Genomic DNA, 24,292 nt, shown 5'->3' with positions numbered 1-24,292 from the left:
CCCCTGTCCTCTCCATCCCCTGTCCTCTCCTTCCTGTCCTCTCCATCCCCTGTCCTCTCCTTCCTGTCCTCTCCATCCCCTGTCCTCTATTTCCTGTCCTCTCCATCCCCTGTCCTCTCCATCCCCTGTCCTCTCCTTCCTGTCCTCTCCATCCCCTGTCCTCTCCTTCCCCTGTCCTCTCCTTCCCCTGTCCTCTCCTTCCTGTCCTCTCCTTCCTGTCCTCTCCATCCCCTGTCCTATCCATCCCCTGTCCTCTCCTTCCCCTGTCCTCTCCATCCCCTCTGTCTTAACCATCCCCAGCCAGTCAGGTAACCATTGCCACGTGGGTGAAGTGAGGACAAAGGGAGAACACTGCCTTTACCAAGGCCACCACCAACCCTGATCCCCCCACTGCCCCCTTCACTTTACATGTTCATCATTAGTAGATAATTAATGTATCTGAGGATGCTGCTTAACTGTCAAACAATCATTCACATCTCCACCAAAGTTGTGTGTGTGTGTGTGTAAAAATTGAAAAATGTGTAATTGTGTATCACTGTATATTGTGTACTTGTACAGATTGTATCCAGGAAAGTATTTATCAAAGCGACAGACGTGTACATGTTTGTGTCTTTTTACTGTTATTTCCTTGATGCCATTTTTCAGAACCTTGGAAAGATGATAAATGTATGTATATACCATACATCCTGATTGTGTGTGTGTGTGTGTAACCCTTCCCTGTTAGTGCATCTAGTTCCAGCCTCTCACTGATGATCAAATCACCATCTGAACATTCCACACACACACACACACACACACACACACACACACACACACAGATATATATATATATATATATATATATATATATATATATATATATATATATATATATATATATATATATATTTACCAGAAACTTTTCTCTGTTTTGCTTTACATTGTAATTGAACTTGAGTTCTGATTTATTTTTACAGCTAGTCACGCAAGAATATATGATGATTGAGTACAGCCTCAGTTTGCTGGAAACAGTATTTTTATTGATACAGGCAGAAAAGTTTTAGGTGGCCATATTAGTTTAGTACCTCGTGTGTGTTGTGTGCATAGCACTGAACACTGAAATGTTTAATGTCATTAGCTGAAACACTCTAGTGACATAGTAGGTACTGATCAGAACAAAATGGTGCAAAACAGATCGAATGGTACGGAAAGGGAAAAAAAACAATTGAAACTAAGAGATTTGGACCTTGTGTGCGTGTGTGTGTGTGAGAGAGAGACCAAGAAGAGAGGATTGTGTGTGAGAGAGAGAGAGAGAGAAGATAGAATTATATGCTACACACTGGATAGATAGGCAGCCAGAGTGTGGTGTTTGTAAGACTTTTTTGTGTGCTCCAGTCTCACATTAATGTGTTGTGGCTTTTTTAGTGTCATTTTAGCAGAGGTGTGTGTGTTCATGCATAGCCTGTTATGAGGAGTTGGGTGTGTTAGGCCCATGCTTCCTATGATGTGTACTGGGTGTGTTCTTTTGTAATGTGCTTCTCCATCCATTCTCATTCTCTGTTTGTTTTTCCTTGGTGCTGTTCCCACCATTCTATAGTATAGGCCTGTTGTCTGCACTGTTCAGTGCTGTGCCTTCACAGTATTGTTCCCACTGTAGCACAGTACATCTATTCTATAGTATAGGCCTGTTGTCTGCACTGTTCAGTGCTGTGCCTTCACAGTATTGTTCCCACTGTAGCAGAGTACATCTATTCTATAGTATAGGCCTGTTGTCTGCACTGTTCAGTGCTGTGCCTTCACAGTATTGTTCCCACTGTAGCAGAGTACATCTGTTCTATAGTATAGGCCTGTTGTCTGCACTGTTCAGTGCTGTGCCTTCACAGTATTGTTCCCACTGTAGCAGAGTACATCTATTCTATAGTATAGGCCTGTTGTCTGCACTGTTCAGTGCTGTGCCTTCACAGTATTGTTCCCACTGTAGCACAGTACATCTGTTCTATAGTATAGGCCTGTTGTCTGCACTGTTCAGTGCTGTGCCTCATAGTATTGTTCCCACTGTAGCACAGTACATCAATAGCCCACAAACCTGGTTCACTGTAGTGAGTTCTGTAGAACTTTCCCTGTGTGAGGTTTGCTGTTTGCCCACAGAGCTCCCACAGCACTGCACACCTCTTGCCCCTTCACTGTTCTGATGCTGACTAGGATTCACACCTCTTGCCCCTTCACTGTTCTGATGCTGACTAGGATTCACACCTCTTGCCCCTTCACTGTTCTGATGCTGACTAGGATTCACACCTCTTGCCCCTTCACTGTTCTGATGCTGACTAGGATTCACACCTCTTGCCCCTTCACTGTTCTGATGCTGACTAGGATTCACACCTCTTGCCCCTTCACTGTTCTGATGCTGACTAGGATTCACACCTCTTGCCCCATCACTGTTCTGATGCTGACTAGGATTCACACCTCTTGCCCCTTCACTGTTCTGATGCTGACTAGGATTCACACCTCTTGCCCCTTCACTGTTCTGATGCTGACTAGGATTCACACCTCTTGCCCCATCACTGTTCTGATGCTGACTAGGATTCACACCTCTTGCCCCTTCACTGTTCTGATGCTGACTAGGATTCACACCTCTTGCCCCTTCACTGTTTTGATGCTGACTAGGATTCACACCTCTTGCCCCATCACTGTTCTGATGCTGACTAGGATTCACACCTCTTGCCCCTTCACTGTTCTGATGCTGACTAGGATTCACACCTCTTGCCCCTTCACTGTTCTGATGCTGACTAGGATTCACACCTCTTGCCCCATCACTGTTCTGATGCTGACTAGGATTCACACCTCTTGCCCCATCACTGTTCTGATGCTGACTAGGATTCACACCTCTTGCCCCATCACTGTTCTGATGCTGACTAGGATTCACACCTCTTGCCCCATCACTGTTCTGATGCTGACTAGGATTCACACCTCTTGCCCCTTCACTGTTCTGATGCTGACTAGGATTCACACCTCTTGCCCCATCACTGTTCTGATGCTGACTAGGATTCACACCTCTTGCCCCTTCACTGTTTTGATGCTGACTAGGATTCACACCTCTTGCCCCTTCACTGTTTTGATGCTGACTAGGATTCACACCTCTTGCCCCATCACTGTTCTGATGCTGACTAGGATTCACACCTCTTGCCCCATTCACTGTTTTGATGCTGACTAGGATTCACACCTCTTGTCCCTTCACTGTTCTGATGCTGACTAGGATTCACACCTCTTGTCCCTTCACTGTTCTGATGCTGACTAGGATTCACACCTCTTGCCCCTTCACTGTTCTGATGCTGACTAGGAATCCACATGTATAGTTGACTGTAAACTTGTCAGTTTCACTGTTGTAACTTGATGTTTTACACCTTATTTGCTTCACCTTCCATGTGTGGTTTACACTTTTTTACTCCTTGGTATTTTTGATGTTGTGCAAGTGTATAAAATGTGTGCATGGATACTGCATACTGTCAGGAGTGTGTTGTTCTGCACGTGTGTGCTTGTGTGTGTGTGTGTGTGTGTGTGTGTGTGTGTGTTAGTAGTGGAAAGGGGATGTTTTTATCAGGTTTGGTTTTTTCATGACTCATTTGTGTTTGTTTGTTTTGGGGTTTTTTGTTGTTGTTTTTTTGTTATTTCACATAGTGTATGCCAGATTTTCCTGTCCTGCTTGTATAAGTTGTAATTTGCACAGAATGTATACAGTGTATCACAGATGTCAGGACACTGCATTTTCTCTGTGATTCAGCTTGCTTCTGCTGTCCTTTCACGTTCATGTGTGCAATTCAAAAATTGTGAAACTTTCTGTCCCAAGACCATTTCTCTGTGTGTTAGATATGACACTGTTTATGAAATAGTATAATAAGGGAGTTACATTCATCATATTTCTGTGTCTTATGAAGTTATTTTTATCACATGATCATTAGGTGCGCTCAGATTCACAGGGCAGTCACTGTTATTCTATGCACATTGTTGTTAGTGTGATTCTGACAAAGATGATGAGATTATGATAATGACCATAGATCTGCTTATGATATATGTGATACTGACAGGAATGTTGACAGCATTAATAACATTGGTTATATAGTTGTACTACTTGAAGTGATAATAAGATAACATTGGTTATATAGTTGTACTACTTGTAGTGATAATAACATAACATTGGTTATATAGTTGTACTACTTGAAGTGATAAGATAACATTGGTTATATAGTTGTACTACTTGAAGTGATAATAAGATAACATTGGTTATATAGTTGTACTACTTGAAGTGATAAGATAACATTAGTTATATAGTTGTACTACTTGAAGTGATAAGATAACATTGGTTATATAGTTGTACTACTTGTAGTGATAATAAGATAACATTGGTTATATAGTTGTACTACTTGTAGTGATAAGATAACATTGGTTATATAGTTGTACTACTTGAAGTGATAATAAGATAACATTGGTTATATAGTTGTACTACTTGTAGTGATAAGATAACATTGGTTATATAGTTGTACTACTTGTAGTGATAATAAGATAACATTGGTTATATAGTTGTACTACTTGAAGTGATAAGATAACATTGGTTATATAGTTGTACTACTTGAAGTGATAAGATAACATTGGTTATATAGTTGTACTACTTGTAGTGATAATAAGATAACATTGGTTATATAGTTGTACTACTTGAAGTGATAAGATAACATTGGTTATATAGTTGTACTACTTGAAGTGATAAGATAACATTGGTTATATAGTTGTACTACTTGAAGTGATAAGATAACATTGGTTATATAGTTGTACTACTTGAAGTGATAATAAGATAACATTGGTTATATAGTTGTACTACTTGTAGTGATAAGATAACATTGGTTATATAGTTGTACTACTTGAAGTGATAATAAGATAACATTGGTTATATAGTTGTACTACTTGAAGTGGTAATAAGATAACATTGGTTATATAGTTGTACTACTTGTAGTGATAATAAGATAACATTGGTTATATAGTTGTACTACTTGTAGTGATAATAAGATAACATTGGTTATATAGTTGTACTACTTGAAGTGATAAGATAACATTGGTTATATAGTTGTACTACTTGAAGTGATAATAAGATAACATTGGTTATATAGTTGTACTACTTGTAGCGATAATAAGATAACATTGGTTATATAGTTGTACTACTTGTAGTGATAATAAGATAACATTGGTTATATAGTTGTACTACTTGTAGTGATAAGATAACATTGGTTATATAGTTGTACTACTTATAGTGATAAGGTAAGGTCAGGTCAGGTCTCTACCTGCCACAGGTACCATGTAACCCTGTGCTACCTGTCACATGTGGGCAGATGGAGCTCGATAGCCTGGGAAGGCAGTCCATCTAAGACAAGGAAAAGTCTGAAGTAAAACCCATGAAGTGCTAAGGAATGCAGGACAGTCTCGACATGCATTGACCCTGGGTCCATGGCCATGTCCCGACTTTCAGTAGCCGCGCCCCCGTGCCTCCGAGGAAGGTTTTTGAGCCAGAGGCTAGGACAAGGACAGTCTGATATAAAACCTACGACCTGAGGACCTCACTGTCACCGTCCCAGCTTGCTAGGCTATGGCAGATGAACCACGGGTGTAAAGGGTGGGGCCAGTACTGCGCACACTGCACTCCACCTAAAAATTCCATTGCGCAGGCTTGAAGGACACGTCCACGTCCGCGCCACCAACTATTCCAAGCCCTGTAGCGATGGGAAAGGGGCGAAAACGGCAGGTGGAAGATGTCACTGGAAGCCGCAGTTCCAATCCTGCATGCAGGCGGTTCAGGATATTGGTCGCCTGATTGCTGACCCGGAGGTGACAGCATCACTCGGCAGCACCCTGAACGACCAAGCAGCCTTTTCTAGGGACAGCACTGCTTGCTCCACACGGAGAGGGGCCTAGAAAAGGTGGTCCAAACAAATGCTCATCTCCACACCCCCCAGTTGGCTAACCGCGGTCAACGGGCATCTCCAAACGCGGTCGAACAACAATAGAGAAGAAAAGGCCGGCACCTGCCTCACAATTAGGTGCAAAAGGACTAAAGGTAGCATGCTGGAACATCCGAACCATGCGTGACTCTGCAGACAGCAACCACCCAGAAAGGCGTTCCGCTCTAGTCGCACACGAACTTCAGAGACTGAACATTGACATTGCTGCCGTCAGCGAAGTCCGCTTTGCAGGGGAAGGCAGCCTCCAGGAACACGGCGCTGGGTACACCCTCTACTGGTCAGGCAAGCCAGAGACCGAGAGACGCCTTTATGGCGTAGGCTTTATGGTCAGGAGCACCATTGCCTCCAAGCTTGAAAACCTGCCAACAGGACACTCAGACCGAATTATGTCCATGCGCCTCCCACTACGGAACAAACAGCATGCCACTCTGTTCAGCGTGTACGCTCCAACCCTCCAAGCGGACCCCACAGAAAAGGTCAAGTTTTACACTGATCTGCGCAGCCTCGTTCAGAACACCCCTGCTGACGACAAGGTCATCATCCTTGGCGACTTCAATGCCAGAGTTGGTCAAGATTCAGAAGCCTGGAAAGGAGTCCTTGGCAAGCATGGCGTTGGTAATTGCAGCGACAATGGGCGCCTTCTTCTCGAGTTCTGTGCAGAGCAGCAGTTTACCATCACCAACACCATTTTCCAGCAGAAGGACAGCCTGAAGACAACGTGGATGCATCCTCGGTCCAAACATTGGCACCTCATTGATTACATCCTGATGCGCCAGAGAGACGTACGAGACGTCCTACACACCCGAGTGATGCCCAGCGCGGAGTGTCATACTGACCACCGCCTCGTCCGCAGCAAGCTCAGGCTCCACTTCAAGCCCAAACCAAAGAAAGGAGGAGCTCCTAGGAAGAAATTCCAGGTCGGCAACTTTCAGTCAGCTGAAGTGAAAGCTGAATTCCAGGCGAAGCTTCAGGACAAACTTGAAGACCCCAGTTGCCCCACAGACCCCTCTCCAGAAGCACTATGGGCACAGCTGAAATCAGCCATCCTGCAGTCCTCTGAAGAAGTCCTAGGGTTCTCGTCAAAAAAGAACAAGGACTGGTTTGACGAAAACAACCAGGAGATCCAAGAATTGCTGGCGAAGAAGAGATCAGGCCACCAGGCTCACCTTGCACGACCGTCTTGTCCGGTGAAGAAAGCAACCTTCCGGCTCATATGCAGCAACCTCCAGCGCAAGCTTCGTGAGATTCAAAATGGGTGGTGGACCAACCTGGCAGAGAGGGCTCAGCTTTGTGCAGACACTGGTGACTACCGTGGAAGAATGGAGGCCCAGCACTACACTCCAAACTCCACAACCTCTTTGTCTGCTGCTGGGAGCAAGGCAAACTACCACAGGACCTCCGTGACGCAGTCATCATCACCCTGTATAAAAATAAGGGAGAAAAGTCGGACTGCTCCAACTACAGGGGGATAACTCTGCTCTCCATCGCAGGCAAGATCCTCGCCAGAGTCCTCCTAAATCGGCTGGTGCCTACTATCGCCGAAGAACATCTCCCAGAGAGTCAGTGTGGCTTTAGAGCCAACAGAGGCACCACTGACATGGTCTTCGTTCTCAGACAGCTACAAGAAAAATGTCGGGAACAGAACAAAGGACTGTATGCGACATTCGTCGATCTCACGAAAGCTTTCGACACCGTGAGCAGAAAAGGTCTGTGGGAGATCATGAAACGTCTAGGATGCCCCCCAAAATTCCTCAGCATGGTCATCCAACTACATGAGGAACAGCGTGGACAGGTCAGACACAGCAACGACCTTTCGGAGCCCTTCCCAATTGGAAATGGAGTGAAACAAGGTTGTGTCCTCGCGCCGACCCTCTTCACGATCTTCTTCAGCATGATGCTCCAACAGGCCACTGAAGATCTTGGCGACGACGACGGTATCTTCATCAGATACCGCACTGATGGCAGCCTATTCAACCTGAGGCGGCTACAGGCCCACACCAAGACACTGGAGCAACTCATCAGAGAGCTTCTGTTTGCCGACGATGCTGCCCTCGTCGCCCATACAGAAGCGGCCCTGCAGCGTATAACGTCCTGCTTCGCAGAGGCTGCGCAGCTCTTCGGCCTAGAAGTCAGTCTGAAAAAGACGGAAGTTCTCCACCAGCCTGCCCCACGGGAAGAATTCCACGCTCCTCACATCAACATCGGTGAGACAGAGCTGAAGTCGGTCCACCAGTTCAGCTACCTAGGCTGCACCATCTCGTCTGACGCCAAGATCGACAAGGAGATCGACAACAGACTTGCAAAGGCAAACAGCGCATTCGGCAGGCTGTACAAGAGAGTGTGGAACAACAAACACCTGAAGAAAGACACAAAGATCAGCGTGTACAGAGCTGTTGTACTGCCCACCCTGTTGTATGGCTCCGAAACCTGGGTCACCTACCGGCACCACATACGACTGCTTGATCGCTTTCACCAGCGCTGCCTTCGCACCATCCTCAGCATCCACTGGAGTGACTACATCACAAATGTCGAGGTCCTGGAGCAGGCAAAGACTATCAGCATCGAGGCAGTGCTGCTAAAGACCCAGCTACGTTGGGCAGGGCACATGTCCAGGATGGAGGACCACCGCCTGCCCAAGATCGCGCTGTATGGCGAACTGTCCACTGGCCACCATGACAGAGGAGCACCCAAGAAGAGATACAAAGACTCCTTGAAGAAAGCTCTCGGTGCCTGTCACATTGACCATCGCCAGTGGTCCGCAGTAGCCGCTGATCGAGAGACCTGGTGACGCACCATCCACCAAGCTGTCTCCTCCTTCGAAAACAGCCGCAGGGCCAGCCTTGAGGACAAACGCAGTAGGAGGAAGAACCACGACGCTGCAGCCGCGAACCCAGACCAGACTTTCCCTTGCAACCGCTGCGGCCGACTCTGCTTTTCCCGCATTGGCCTTGTCAGCCATGAGCGTGCTTGCATCAGACGTGGACAACGCCCTTCCTAGATCTTCGTCAGCGAAGCCAGGCCATGATGATGATGGAGTGATAATAAGATAACATTGGTTATATAGTTGTACTACTTGTACTTGTAGTGATAATAAGATAACATTGGTTATATAGTTGTACTACTTGTAGTGATAATAAGATAACATTGGTTATATAGTTGTACTACTTGTAGTGATAATAAGATAACATTGGTTATATAGTTGTACTACTTGTAGTGATAATAAGATAACATTGGTTATATAGTTGTACTACTTGAAGTGATAAGATAACATTGGTTATATAGTTGTACTACTTGAAGTGATAAGATAACATTGGTTATATAGTTGTACTACTTGAAGTGATAAGATAACATTGGTTATATAGTTGTACTACTTGTAGTGATAACAAGCTCCCTGATAATCTCCGTCATTCTGATTCCCTCGCATCTTTTAAATCTCGTCTCAAAACTCACCTTTTCCCTCAGCAATAAGTTCAGTTGTGGCAGGCCCACAACTACATGCATGTATATGAATGTGTATTGTGTGTGCGTGTGTTTATGTAAGTATGTGCCTGCCTATGTGTGTGTATGTGTTAGGGTAGCTGTTAGATACACATGTATGTTAAAATGTATATATGCAGTGTGTGTGTGTGTGTGTGCGTGCGGGCGTGCGCGCGCACGCGTGTGTGTGTGTGTGGTCACATTTTGGTGTGTGTATGTAACATAGATATAATGTTTTATGTTATCAAAAGCGTTTTTGTAAAGCACCTAGAGCAGATTTCTGGATAGTGTGCTATATAAGTATCCATTATTATTATTATTATTATTATGTTATATAGTTGTACTACTTGAAGTGATAATAAGAAATGATGACAATTCAGTAGAAGATGGGGGGAAATGTTTCCTCATTTGTCAAGCTTTGGTATTATTCCCAGTTCGTATACAGAATTTTGTAAAATTTTGGGTTATGAAACTGATATTTTGAAGAAAATAAATCTGAAATTTTTGTAACATTTGTGCAGCCCAGGGTAAACACAATTTGATACTGTAACCTTTATCATCTGTAGAGAAACTGGAATGTAAACTAGATAAATCATGAACATTCAATTTTGGATTGATAGTGCATCACCTTCCAATAATTAGTCAAATATAATCTTTTTGATTGAATTAAAAGCAATGGGTTTTGTTGTTCATGAAAAAAATTCACCATTGTGTGTGTGAATTTAAATCTGATGAGTAATGTACATATCACACATAGTCTCTCTCTCTCTCTCTCTCTCTCTCTCTCTGGTTAACTGAGAACCTCCCTCACCCTCCATCCCCCCCTCTGGTTTGTAGTGCGGTGTGTGTTGTGTGTGTTTGTTTCTTTCATTTTGTTCATTTTTTTCCTGTGCATTTTACTAACACCATGCTTGTCCCTGTATGCCGTGTGTGTGTGTATCTATCTACCTGTCTGTCTATCTATCCAACTTTCTATCTGTCTTTCTGTCTTTGTATGTACATACACACAAATTGTATGGTAATTGATGTGTAAGAGGGGGTGGGGGGTGCATCATTTGTCATTGTGCTTGAGTATGTGACTATGTCACTGTATAAGTTTGCGTATGTGTAATTTTATGCATATGTGGATGTGTGTATATATGGATACATTACATAGGGTTTGTTTGTTTTTTATGTCGTGTATTCATATGTTTGTGTGTGTATGCATGTACGTATCATATGTGTGCCTGCATGCATTTAATTAATGCGTGTGCTTGCATACATGTGTGACTGCTCACAATTGCATGAACATTTAAATGTGCATGTGTCGTTTGTGTGCATGTTTATGCGTGTGTCTGTGAGTGTATGTGTCACTGTGTGTTTATGTGACTGTGTGTGTGCATGCGCACATGCCCACATGTATCATTGTATGTGTTGATGTGCTGTGAGTGTGTGTTTTTTGTGTTTTGTGCCAGACTGATATGTTATTTTTAAGTGCTGTGAGAGGTTTGACAGCTCTGTATGAATGTGGCATAGTTATCATTGATCACTGATATTGTGATGATTGTTGTTTGACAGCGGAGCTCCTCAGGCTCCCAGCCAATGGACATGACTCAGGCCCACATGGTTCGCAGAACCAACACTGACAAGTCTGGCCTGCACTTCGACATCCTCTGCAAGAACAAACAACACACTTTCGTAAGTTGGGGGTAGGGGGGAGGGGGGCAGAGAGAAGAGTGAGACAGTGAGTGGGGGTTGTGGTGACAGTGAGTGGGGGTTGTGTGTTGTGGTGACAGTGAGTGTGGTTTGTTGGTGTCAGTGTTGTGTGGTTTGACAGTGAGTGATGGGGTTGTGTGTTTGTTTGGTGACAGTAAGTACATTGGTTGTGTGACAGTAAAGTGGTTGGTTTATATTTGACATGAAGTGTTGGGTTGTGGTACATTTGAGTGATGCTCCTGTATTGTTTCTGACCCATCGATCTAAATTGTCTCAATCACTTTCTACAGTGATTTGGGGTTGGGGTATATAAAGTGGGGTTGTGGTGGTTGTGGTGACAGTAGTGTGTGTTGTTTTGGGTAGTGTTGATACACAGTAGTAAGTTGGGGTGTGTGGGGGTTTTGGGTGACGGGCGTGCGCGGGGGTGTGTGGTTGTGGTGACAGTGGGGGTGTGTGTTGTAACATAGATATAAGGGGGTTTTGTTGTGGTTGGGGTGCCCCAGTGAGTGGGGGTGTGTAAAGTACATTTAGTTTTTGTGTGGTTTGTGTGACATGAAGTGATTAGATAATGAAAATTTGTAGATGGGGGGTGTTTCCTCATTTGTGAGTTGGGTTTATTCCGTTGTAACAGAATGATTTGGGTTTGTGTGACATTTGAGTAAGAATTTGTATTTGTGGTGACACATGATAGGGGGGTTTTACAGTGAGTGGGGGTTGTAATTTAAACATAAATTGGGGTTGTGTGACATGAAGTGGGGTTAGTCGACATATGTTTTTTGATTGTTAAAAGCAATGGGTTTGTTGTTGTTGAAAAAATTCATGTGGGGTTTTGGGGTTTGAACAATAGTGGTTCTGTGTCTCTCTCCCTGGTGACTGAGACTCCTATGTTGGTTGTGTAAGTGATGGGTTTGTGTGGTTGTGTGACATTTTGACTTTTTCTGTGCATTGTTGACAGATGGCTGGTCCTGTGTGGTGTGTGGTGACATTGACGTTGTTACAGTCATTTTGTTTTGTTTGTGATGACAGTAAAAAGTTGTATGGTAATTGTGTGAAGTGGGTGGGGGGTGACATGATTGGTCTTGTGTTGATTTTGACAGTGATGTGGATTGTGCGTATGGTTGTGGTGCATAGTGGATGGTGTTTATGGTACAACATGAGTTGTTGGGGTTTTGTTGTGGTGAACATAGTGGGGTTGTGGTGACATATGGGTGTGGTTAATAATGGGGGCTTGTTGTGTTGTGGTGAAAAAGTGATGGGGTTTGTGTGATGTTGACGTGATTTGGGGGTTGGTGTGGTTTACGACTGTGTGTGGGGGCCTGTGTATGTTGTGTTGATGTGACAGTGAGTGGGGTGTTTGTGGTTTGTGCGACAGTGATGTTTTTGTGCTGTGAGGTGACAGTGAGTGGGTGGTTGTATCTTGACAGTGATGGTTGTGTGATTGGGGTTTTTGACAGGGGAGTCCAGGCTCGTGGATGCCCAGGAATGGGGGTTCTGGTGGTTGTGAAAAAAAACCATGAATTTGGGGTTGGGGGTGAGACAGTGAGTGGGGTTGTGTGACAGTGAGTGGGGTTGTTGGTTGTGGTGACAGTGATGGGGTTGTGGTGACAGTGAGTGGGGTTGGGGTGGTAGGGGGTTGTGACAGTGAGGGGGGGTTGTGGTGACAGTGAGTGGGTTGTGTGGTTGTGGTGACAGTGAGTGGGGTTGTGGTTGTGGTGACAGTGGAGTGGGGGTTGGGGTTGTGGTGACAGTGAGTGGGTGGTGTTGTGGTGACAGTGAGTGGGGTTGTGTGGTTGTGTGACAGTGAGTGGGGGTTGTGTGGTTGTGGTGACAGTGAGTGGGGTTGTGTGTTGTGGTGACAGTGAGTGGGGGTTGTGTGGTTGTGGTGACAGTGAGGGGGGTTGTGGTGACAGTGGGGTGGGGGTTGTGGGGTTGTGACGACGTGAGTGGGGGTTGTGTGGTTTGTGGTGACAGTGAGTGGGGGTTGTGGTGACAGTGAGTGGGGTTGTGGTGACAGTGAGTGGGGTTGTGTGGTTGTGGTGACAGTGAGGGGGTTGTGTGACAGTGAGTGGGGGGGTTGGTTGTGACGACAGTGATGGGGTTGTGTGGTGTGGTGACAGTGAGTGGGGGTTGTGGTGACAGTGAGTGGGGGTTGTGTGGTTGTGGAGACAGTGAGTGGGGGTTGTGGTGACAGTGAGTGGGGGTTGTGTGGTTGTGGTGACAGTGAGTGGGGGTTGTGGTGACAGTGAGTGGGGGTTGTGTGGTTGTGGTGACAGTGAGTGGGGGTTGTGGTGACAGTGAGTGGGGGGTTGTTGTGGTTGTGGTGACAGTGAGTGGGGGTTTGTGGTGACAGTGAGTGGGGGTTGTGTGGTTGTGGTGACAGTGAGTGGGGGTTGTGGTGACAGTGAGTGGGGGTTGTGTGGTTGTGGTGACAGTGAGTGGGGGTTGTGGTGACAGTGAGTGGGGGTTGTGTGGTTGTGGTGACAGTGAGTGGGGGTTGTGGTGACAGTGAGTGGGGGTTGTGTGTTGTGACGACAGTGAGTGGGGGTTGTGTGACAGTGAGTGGGGGTTGTGGTGACAGTGAGTGGGGGTTGTGTGGTTGTGACGACAGTGAGTGGGGGTTGTGGTGACAGTGAGTGGGGGTTGTGGTGACAGTGAGTGGGGGTTGTGTGGTTGTGGTGACAGTGAGTGGGGGTTGTGGTGACAGTGAGTGGGGGTTGTGGTGACAGTGAGTGGGGGTTGTGTGGTTGTGGTGACAGTGAGTGGGGGTTGTGGTGACAGTGAGTGGGGGTTGTGTGGTTGTGACGACAGTGAGTGGGGGTTGTGTGGTTGTGACGACAGTGAGTGGGGGTTGTGGTGACAGTGAGTGGGGGTTGTGGCGACAGTGAGTGGGGGTTGTGGCGACAGTGAGTGGGGGTTGTGTGGTTGTGGTGACAGTGAGTGGGGGTTGTGTGGTTGTGACGACAGTGAGTGGGGGTTGTGGTGACAGTGAGTGGGGGTTGTGGTGACAGTGAGTGGGGGTTGTGGCGACAGTGAGTGGGGGTTGTGTGGTTGTGGTGACAGTCAGTGGGGGTTGTGTGGTTGTGGTGACAGTGAGTGGGGGTTGTGTGGTTGTGGTGACAGTGAGTGGGGGTTGTGTGGTTGTGAAGACAGTGAGTGGGGGTTGTGGCGACAGTGAGTGGGGGTTGTGTGGTTGTGGTGACAGTGAGTGGGGGTTGTGACGACAGTGAGTGGGGGTTGTGTGGTTGTGACGACAGTGAGTGGGGGTTGTGTGGTTGTGACGACAGTGAGTGGGGGTTGTGTGGTTGTGGTGACAGTGAGTGGGGGTTGTGGTGACAGTGAGTGGGGGTTGTGTGGTTGTGGTGACAGTGAGTGGGGGTTGTGACGACAGTTAGTGGGGGTTGTGTGGTTGTGACGACAGTGAGTGGGGGTTGTGTGGTTGTGGTGACAGTGAGTGGGGGTTGTGTGGTTGTGACGGCAGTGAGTGGGGGTTGTGACGACAGTGAGTGGGGGTTGTGTGGTTGTGACGACAGTGAGTGGGGGTTGTGGTGACAGTGAGTGGAGGTTGTGTGTTGTGGTGACAGTGAGTGGGGGTTGTGAGGTTGTGGTGACAGTGAGTGGGGGTTGTGACGACAGTGAGTGGGGGTTGTGTGGTTGTGGTGACAGTGAGTGGGGGTTGTGACGACAGTGAGTGGGGGTTGTGTGGTTGTGGTGACAGTGAGTGGGGGTTGTGGCGACAGTGGGGGTTGTGTGGTTGTGACGACAGTGAGTGGGGTTGTGTGGTTGTGACGACAGTGAGTGGGGGTTGTGTGGTTGTGGCGACAGTGGGGGTTGTGTGGTTGTGACGACAGTGAGTGGGGGTTGTGTTGTTGCAGTGTGCGGCGACGGGGGGAGAGTGTGAGCGCTGGGTGCGCCACCTGCAGGTGGCCATGACCCTCAAGGACACAGAGAGCACTGCCCCACACGCCAGGTGGACAATCTGACTTTCTTTTCTACATGGTTTTTAATTAAATTGAATACACACATAACATCAGGAATAGTATACACAAAACAGAACTAATCTTTTCAGTTTGTGTCAAGGTGTCACAGTGCGCATTCAGCTATAACCGTACTGCACTACATTCGCTACAGCACATCTGAACTGACATTATGATCTGCTAATCAGTGCTGTTAAATGACCAGGCATTTTGCATGTTTGTAGCCTTATTTTATTTTCATCACTGTTTTTATGTATTTTACATTTGTTGTATTGCAATTTGTTTACCTTGTTTTGAGTCTTATATATACATATATGTACCTATGGAAGCTCTTGAGGTATGACTAGGTGTATGGTATGTGGATCAGTCAAGACCAGGTGTATGGTATGTGTATTGGTCAGGACCAGGTGTATGGTATGTGGATAAGTCAGGTGTATGGTATGTGGATCAGTCAGGACCAGGTGTATGGTATGTGGATCAGTCAGGACCAGGTGTATGGTATGTGGATCAGTCAGGTGTATGGTATGTGGATCAGTCAGGTGTATGGTATGTGGATCAGTCAGGTGTATGGTATGTGGATCAGTCAGGACCAGGTGTATGGTATGTGGATCAGTCAGGACCAGGTGTATGGTATGTGGATCAGTCAGGTGTATGGTATGTGGATCAGTCAGGTGTATGGTGTGTGGATCAGTCAAGACCAGGTGTATGGTATGTGGATCAGTCAGGTGTATGGTATGTGGATCAGTCAGGACCAGGTGTATGGTATGTGGATCAGTCAGGTGTATGGTATGTGGATCAGTCAGGTGTATGGTATGTGGATCAGTCAGGACCAGGTGTATGGTATGTGGATCAGTCAGGTGTATGGTATGTGGATCAGTCAGGACCAGGTGTATGGTATGTGGATAAGTCAGGTGTATGGTGTGTGGATCAGTCAGGTGTATGGTATGTGAATCAGTCAGGTGTATGGTGTGTGGATCAGTCAGGTGTATGGTATGTGGATCAGTCAGGACCAGGTGTATGGTATGTGGATCAGTCAGGACCAGGTGTATGGTATGTGGATCAGTCAGGACCAGGTGTATGGTATGTGGATCAGTCAGGTGTATGGTATGTGGATCAGTCAGGACCAGGTGTATGGTATGTGGATCAGTCAGGACCAGGTGTATGGTATGTGGATCAGTCAGGACCAGGTGTATGGTATGTGGATCAGTCAGGTGTATGGTATGTGGATAAGTCAGGTGTATGGTGTGTGAATCAGTCAGGTGTATGGTGTGTGGATAAGTCAGGTGTATGGTGTGTGGATAAGTCAGGTGTATGGTGTGTGGATCAGTCAGGTGTATGGTATGTGGATCAGTCAGGACCAGGTGTATGGTATGTGGATCAGTCAGGTGTATGGTGTGTGGATCAGTCATGACCAGGTGTATGGTATGTGGATCAGTCAGGACCAGGTGTATGGTATGTGGATCGGTCAGGTGTATGGTATGTGGATCAGTCAGGACCAGGTGTATGGTATGTGGATCAGTCAGGTGTATGGTGTGTGGATCAGTCATGACCAGGTGTATGGTATGTGGATCAGTCAGGACCAGGTGTATGGTATGTGGATCAGTCAGGACCAGGTGTATGGTATGTGGATCAGTCAGGACCAGGTGTATGGTATGTGGATCAGTCAGGACCAGGTGTATGGTATGTGGATCAGTCAGGACCAGGTGTATGGTATGTGGATCAGTCAGGTGTATGGTGTGTGGATCAGTCAGGACCAGGTGTATGGTATGTGGATCAGTCAGGTGTATGGTGTGTGGATCAGTCAGGACCAGGATGTTAGGTATGTGGATCAGTCAGGTGTATGGTATGTGGATCGGTCAGGTGTATGGTGTGTGGATCAGTCAGGTGTATGGTATGTGGATCCAGTCAGGTGTATGGTGTGTGGATCAGTCAGGTGTATGGTATGTGGATCAGTCAGGTGTATGGTGTGTGGATCAGTCAGGTGTATGGTGTGTGGATCAGTCAGGACCAGGTGTATGGTATGTGGATCAGTCAGGTGTATGGTATGTGGATAAGTCAGGTGTATGGTATGTGGATCAGTCAGGTGTATGGTGTGTGGATCAGTCAGGTGTATGGTATGTGGATCAGTCAGGACCAGGTGTATGGTGTGTGGATCAGTCAGGTGTATGGTATGTGGATCAGTCAGGTGTATGGTGTGTGGATCAGTCAGGTGTATGGTGTGTGGATCAGTCAGGTGTATGGTACGTGGATCAGTCAGGACCAGGTGTATGGTATGTGGATCAGTCAGGTGTATGGTATGTGGATAAGTCAGGACCAGGTGTATGGTATGTGGATCAGTCAGGTGTATGGTATGTGGATCAGTCAGGACCAGGTGTATGGTGTGTGGATCAGTCAGGACCAGGTGTATGGTATGTGGATCAGTCAGGTGTATGGTGTGTGGATCAGTCAGGTGTATGGTATGTGGATCAGTCAGGACCAGGTGTATGGTATGTGGATCAGTCAGGACCAGGTGTATGGTATGTGGATCAGTCAGGTGTATGGTATGTGGATCAGTCAGGTGTATGGTATGTGGATCAGTCAGGTGTATGGTGTGTGGATCAGTCAGGTGTATGGTATGTGGATCAGTCAGGTGTATGGTGTGTGGATCAGTCAGGTGTATGGTGTGTGGATCAGTCAGGACACTGGTGGTGTGTCCTGGGTAAAGACAGTCCAGTTTTCCTCACAGCACCCAGGGGTCAACGACTAAGGAGTACCTGCTGGGGCTGGGGCTGGTTACCATGCCATGATACACCACACCCTACACACGGTGGATGTGAACTCACTGCTTCAGTGGCAGTATAAGACGAGGGGAGCTTTTACCAGGCATCTGTGTACCTATCCCAGCCTTTTCTTTGCTGTTTTTAAAAGTGATATGGTGTAGTGTGTGGAATTATTTAAGAGGAGAAGCATTATGAGTTGATACTGTTATACTGTCCAAGTATTCAGCATTCATAATTACTTGCATAGTGATATGTTCATGTTATTACTTATGTGTCTTAATATGTGTTTCCCTTCAAATAGAACCATGGCCTTTCATGAATAAAACATGGTTATGTTTAACGTTCATGCTGGTACACATGTTGACCTAACCCATCATGTTGATTCCTGTTCAGCACTGCTCCAGGAGGAGACTATGAGACCATAGAGGTGCTGCCTGAGGACGACCCCAGCACCCCTCACATCCAGATTGGTGCCAGCAGCCAGACGGATCCTGGCTACTCTGAAGTGCACTTCCCCACGTTCCCTGCTCCCTCCAACAGCATGGAGACAGGCGGGGGTGGGGGTCAGGATGACGGCTACGCTGAAGTAGAGTTCCGGAAAAGCCAGGGCACTGAGCGCCCCGTCATTCCACCCACCCGGAAGAGCAACGGCTGTGACCTCCCTTCCGCCCCTCCGCCTTCCACCCCTCCGCCTTCCGCCTCAGTGGAGGACGCAGCCTGTGCCCCTGTGGAGATGAGGAAAAAGTCCGTCACCGAGCGAACACCCTCTATCACCAGCCAGTCAACCTGTGGACCAGAGGCCGACAGCACGGACATCGATCTGTATCCCTACGCCAAAGTGCAGCGCAAACCGGCATCTGCCACTGACATCAGCAAAGCGGAGAGCACAGACGTGGATGCATATCCCTACGCCAAAGTGCAGCGCAAAGTGGCGTCACCTTCCACTGACGCTGGGAGAGCGGAGAGCTGTCCCCGCATGCTGGCTGACGGATCATCCGACGTGTCCTCCGATGAAGACGAGGCATTGATGGCTGCAGGTCAGCGTGACCCTGACCCCATCCCAGCATTCCCTCACCCTCTGCAACCTCAGGACCTGGAGCCGCTGGCCGCCCTGCGGGAGTTCCTGGCCGCCAACAGGAAGCTGTGTCGGCCGTCGCTGTCCCACAATGCCCTGTCCCTCAACCCTGTGGGCGACCTCAAGACACTGCTGACGCAGTTACACTTGTGACTGGCTGGGGGGAGTGTGGGGTGAAGTTTATGTGACTGGCTGGGGGAGTGTGGGTGAAGTTTATGTGACTGGCTGGGGGAGTGTGGGGTGAAGTTTATGTGACTGGCTGGGGGGAGTGTGGGGTGAAGTTTATGTGACTGGCTGGGGGGAGTGTGGGGTGAAGTTTATGTGTATGTAGTCAGTCGTGTCCGACTATGACCATCAGAACAGCAGAGGAGGCAACTGCTGTTCCGACTGTTTGGGCTAGAATTTGATTATAGTGGAGAGCGTCTTGCCCAAGTTACATCCCCACTCTCTCGGCCAAGAGGGTTTTAGGACAGTCGGCGTTGGGATGGTTCCCAAAGGCCAACTAGCCCACAAGGCTGCAGCACTAAGAGCCAGTGCAATTTTGCCTCCTAGTTTGAGAGTCATAGTCCTTCACAAAAGACTAAGCTGTAAATGGTATCCCATTGACTGGAGAAACCATTGATAATACAGCTCTCACTTTACTGTTGGCCCAAATGTAAACTTATGTCAATCTGTGATATAAGCCGAGTGTACCATCTCAAGCCTCTGAAGTTTATGTGACTGGCTGGGGGGAGTGTGGGGTGAAGTTTATGTGACTGGCTGGGGGGAGTGTGGGGTGAAGTTTATGTGACTGGCTGGGGGGGAGTGTGGGGAGACGTTTATGTGACTGGCTGGGGGGAGTGTGGGGAGAAGTTTATGTGACTGGCTGGGGGAGTGTGGGGAGACGTTTATGTGACTGGCTGGGGGGAGTGTGGGGTGAAGTTTATGTGACTGGCTGGGGGGAGTGTGGGGTGAAGTTTATGTGACTGGCTGGGAGAGTGTGGGGAGACGTTTATGTGACTGGCTGGGGGAGTGTGGGGTGAAGTTTATGTGACTGGCTGGGAGAGTGTGGGGAGGAGTGTGGCTGGGGGGAGTATGGGGTGAAGTTTTTGTGAAAGGTTGTATCTGCCACTGAGATAGGAGTAATCTGTACTGGGGGTTTTCTTTTCTTTTTTTCTTCTTTTTTTTTTTTTTTTTTTTTTTTTTGGATGTGTATACATTTCTTTGTGAGCGTTGCTTCATTTTGACATGTTGAGAGGTGTCATTGATGAATGAGATTAAAAACGGCTTGTTGATGTATGTATACAGTGTATATGTATGGGCGTTTCTTTATCTTGACAAATTGGATGCTATGTTGTTGACTTGATTTTTGAACAGTACATATGTTTGTGTGTATTTGACCTATAAGAAGGCTTCATTGTAGAATTTTGAGCAGTTTGCTGACAAGGTAAGACATAATGTCAAGTGCTACTTGTTGTTTGTAACTTATTACTTGCAACATTATGTCTGTGTCTGGTTATTGATTTAGTTATTGAAGTATCAGTGAAATTTTTGCTTATGTCTTGGACAGTGTGAATGAATTGCACCCTTTTTTTTCTGTAATTATTCCACGCCACTCATTCCCAGTCCCCAAACACAGCCCCCCCAGGTTGGTTTGTTGCAGTCCACAAGGAACTGTGGAGGTAGGTCACCCCACACACCACAGGAGACTCTGCACTGCTACTGGCTCACTTGGGGGTGTTGAGTAGTGTCTGTTCTGATTGAACATACTCAGGACAGCACCTGGTGAGCGTCCCTCCCAGAGTGGAGACTGCCACCAGTTCCCCCCAGCAGCAGTCCCCCGTGAATGTGTCAACACTGAAGACCTTGACAACTCCCCCCAAGCACTGAAGAGAAGCAGCATCCAGGTCAGCAGGAGAGCAGGGCATGAAAGGCCACAGCATTTGGACACAGTTTGTTTTTAGTGAAGGAGGAGGAGGAAGACGACAGTGTTGCTATGGAGGTCCACTTAAGGTTTGGGACCATGTGACAAGGCTGTACTCTATGCTTCCTTTCATAATGATATTTAGGCGTTAACCAGGCCAAGAGATAGACACTTGCAGTGTCGGTCAGGAAATTTGGGCAACGTTCCTAAATACACATCGGGAAGTGGAAGATAGTCGACTGTGTGGTCCCTGTCTTCCCATTGAAGATGATGACACAACATGTGGTCCCTGTCTTCCCATTGAAGATGATGACACACTGTGTGGTCCCTGTCTTCCTGTTGAAGATGGTGACACAACATGTGGTCCCTGTCTTCCCATTGAAGATGATGACACACTGTGTGGTCCCTGTCTTCACAGTTGAAGATGATGAACAACATGTGGTCCCTGTCTTCCCATTGAAGATGTGACACACATGTGTGGTCCTGTCTTCCTATTGAAGATGATGACACACTGTGTGGTCCCTGTCTTCCTGTTGAAGATGATGACACACTGTGTGTCCCTGTCTTCCATTGAAGATGATGACACAACATGTGGTCCCTGTCTTCCTGTTGAAGATGATGACACACTGTGTGGTCCCTGTCTTCCTATTGAAGATGATGACACAACATGTGGTCCCTGTCTTCCTGTTGAAGATGATGACACACTGTGTGGTCCCTGTCTTCCTGTTGAAGATGATGACACACTGTGTGGTCCCTGTCTTCCTATTGAAGATGATGACACAACATGTGGTCCCTGTCTTCCCATTGAAGATGATGACACAACATGTGGTCCCTGTCTTCCTGTTGAAGATGATGACACACTGTGTGGTCCCTGTCTTCCCATTGAAGATGATGACACAACATGTGGTCCCTGTCTTCCCATTGAAGATGATGACACACTGTGTGGTCCCTGTCTTCCCATTGAAGATGATGACACAACATGTGGTCCCTGTCTTCCTATTGAAGATGATGACACACTGTGTGGTCCCTGTCTTCCTGTTGAAGATGATGACACACTGTGTGGTCCCTGTCTTCCTGTTGAAGATGATGACACAACAAAGGCTGAACTCTTAAAGCCATTGTCACTTTGCTCCTTCAGGTGCTCGCCGTTCCTTCAGGTGCTCGCCGTTCCTTCAGGTACTCGCCGTTCCTTCAGGTGCTCCCGTTCCTTCAGGTGCTCGCCGTTCCTTCAGGTACTCGCCGTTCCTTCAGGTGCTCGCCGTTCCTTCAGGTGCTCGCCGTAGACAAAGGCTGAACTCTTAAAGCCAATGTCACTTTGTGCTGCTGCCCATCTTCCTCAGGGCTAAAAAACATGTACACATTTTGTGTCATTTGTTTACTTTGGATGACCATTTCATTCTTTTTTTTCTTTTTAAATTAAATGTTTTACATAATCCTAGAATAGTTCACAAAGCCTGACCAGTGTGTCGAGTTAATAGGCAGGTTTGATTCCTTTAGATGTGGTGTGTGGAGTTTTATTCCTTTAGATGTGGTGTTGTGTGTGGAGTTTGATTCCTGTAGATGTGGTGTTGTGTGTGGAGTTTTATTCCTGTAGATGTGGTGTTATGTGGAGTTTTATTCCTTTAGATGTGGTGTTGTGTGTGGAGTTTTATTCCTGTAGATGTGGTGTTGTGTGTGGAGTTTTATTCCTTTAGATGTGGTGTTGTGTGTGGAGTTTTATTCCTTTAGATGTGATGTTGTGTGTGGAGTTTTATTCCTTTAGATGTGGTGTTGTGTGTGGAGTTTTATTCCTTTAGGTGTGGTGTTGTGTGGAGTTTTATTCCTTTTGATGTGGTGTTGTGTGGAGTTTTATTCCTTTAGATGTGGTGTTGTGTGGAGTTTTATTCCTTTAGATGTGGTGTGTGGAGTTTTATTCCTTTTGATGTGGTGTTGTGTGGAGTTTTATTCCTTTAGATGTGGTGTTGTGTGGAGTTTTATTCCTTTTGATGTGGTGTTGTGTGGAGTTTTATTCCTTTTGATGTGGTGTTGTGTGGAGTTTTATTCCTTTAGATGTGGTGTTGTGTGTGGAGTTTTATTCCTTTAGATGTGGTGTTGTGTGTGGAGTTTTATTCCTTTAGATGTGGTGTTGTGTGTGGAGTTTTATTCCTTTAGATGTGGTGTTGTGTGTGGAGTTTTATTCCTTTTGATGTGGTGTTGTGTGTGGAGTTTTATTCCTTTAGATGTGGTGTTGTGTGGAGTTTGATTCCTTTAGATGTGGTGTTGTGTGTGGGGTTTTATTCCTTTAGATGTCGTGTTATTCCTTTAGATGTGGAGTTTTTTATTCCTTTAGATGTGGTGTTGTGTGTGGAGTTTATAGGTCGGTTTCAGCTGATTTTTCTTTTTTTGTGTGTAATGTTTTTGGTTGTCTATTTTTCACTCCATCCATGTGTGTGTGTGTGTGTGTGTGTTTCTCCATTATGAAAAAAGGTTGTGCCATACAAGGCACACAGTGTTCAGGACCTTACTTTCACACATGTTGTGCATGCATGCACACATACAAACACACATGCAGACAGATATGTTGTGCATGCATGCACACATACAAACACATGCAGACAGACATATTGTGCATGCATGCACACATACAAACACATGCAGACAGACATATGCACACACATACATGCGCATATGGTATGGTTTCCTCACACTTCTCAGCATTTTCCATTGCTTTGTCAGCCTGAAGAAATCATGGTCCATTGCCCTGTCAGCCTGAAGAAATCATGGTCCATTGCCCTGTCAGCCTGAAGAAATCATGGTCCATTGCCCTGTCAGCCTGAAGAAATGGTCCATTGCCCTGTCAGCCTGAAGAAATCATGGTCCATTGCCCTGTCAGCCTGAAGAAATCATGGTCCATTGCCCTGTCAGCCTGAAGAAATCGTGGTCCATTGCCCTGTCAGCCTGAAGAAATCATGGTCCATTGCCCTGTCAGCCTGAAGAAATCATGGTCCATTGCCCTGTCAGCCTGAAGAAATCATGGTCCATTGCCCTGTCAGCCTGAAGAAGTCATGGTTTTGTCAGTGTAGTATGTATGAGCCCATTGTGTATGTTTCTTTCATCTGAACAATAAAAACATGTATACAATGAGGGAGCTTTATCTGTTGTTTTTCTCATGAATACATGATTGTGTCACACTCACCAGTACATGCACACACACACACACACACACACACACACACACACTGTATCACATGAAACATATCAGTGTGCAATGTGTGCCACTTGAACTAGCTTTTGTGCATCCAAACTCTGTCTTCTCTGTTATCAGTCTCTGTGTGCTGCATGCGCATGTGTACGTGAGTACACCTGTGAGTATGTGATTGTACACATGTGAAACACACACAGGCATGTATTACAGTATGTCTGCGTAAACAAGACCACCAGAGTGAAAT

At 46.6% G+C, this 24,292-nt stretch overlaps 1 protein-coding gene and 1 long non-coding RNA gene across 3 annotated transcripts in view; both read left to right on the top strand.

Annotated features, from left to right (window-relative positions):
- Nucleotides 1-19,198, top strand: part of LOC143292348 (uncharacterized) — a 31,960-nt gene extending 12,762 nt beyond the window's left edge. The window contains exons 3-6 of one of the 2 annotated variants that reach the window (XM_076602538.1): nucleotides 646-666; nucleotides 11,016-11,135; nucleotides 15,026-15,120; nucleotides 18,280-19,198. In XM_076602538.1, coding sequence (XP_076458653.1) covers nucleotides 646-666; nucleotides 11,016-11,135; nucleotides 15,026-15,120; nucleotides 18,280-19,114 — 1,071 coding nt within the window. In that variant the 3' untranslated portion in view covers nucleotides 19,115-19,198. The remainder of the gene's footprint in view (nucleotides 1-645; nucleotides 667-11,015; nucleotides 11,136-15,025; nucleotides 15,121-18,279) is intronic. The other variant, XM_076602539.1, reaches the window with a different exon arrangement.
- A 2,242-nt stretch (nucleotides 19,199-21,440) lies between these two features.
- Nucleotides 21,441-23,987, top strand: LOC143292347 (uncharacterized). The gene is made up of 2 exons (XR_013056641.1): nucleotides 21,441-22,040; nucleotides 22,116-23,987. It is a non-coding gene; the product is annotated as an uncharacterized LOC143292347 (long non-coding RNA).
- Nucleotides 23,988-24,292: the final 305 nt, after the last annotated feature.

This window comes from Babylonia areolata, chromosome 18, assembly GCF_041734735.1.
Source record: "Babylonia areolata isolate BAREFJ2019XMU chromosome 18, ASM4173473v1, whole genome shotgun sequence".
Taxonomy (NCBI): domain Eukaryota; kingdom Metazoa; phylum Mollusca; class Gastropoda; order Neogastropoda; family Buccinidae; genus Babylonia; species Babylonia areolata.
The sequence above is the reverse complement of the archived record's forward strand: the minus strand, read 5'-3'. Positions and strand labels throughout refer to the sequence as shown.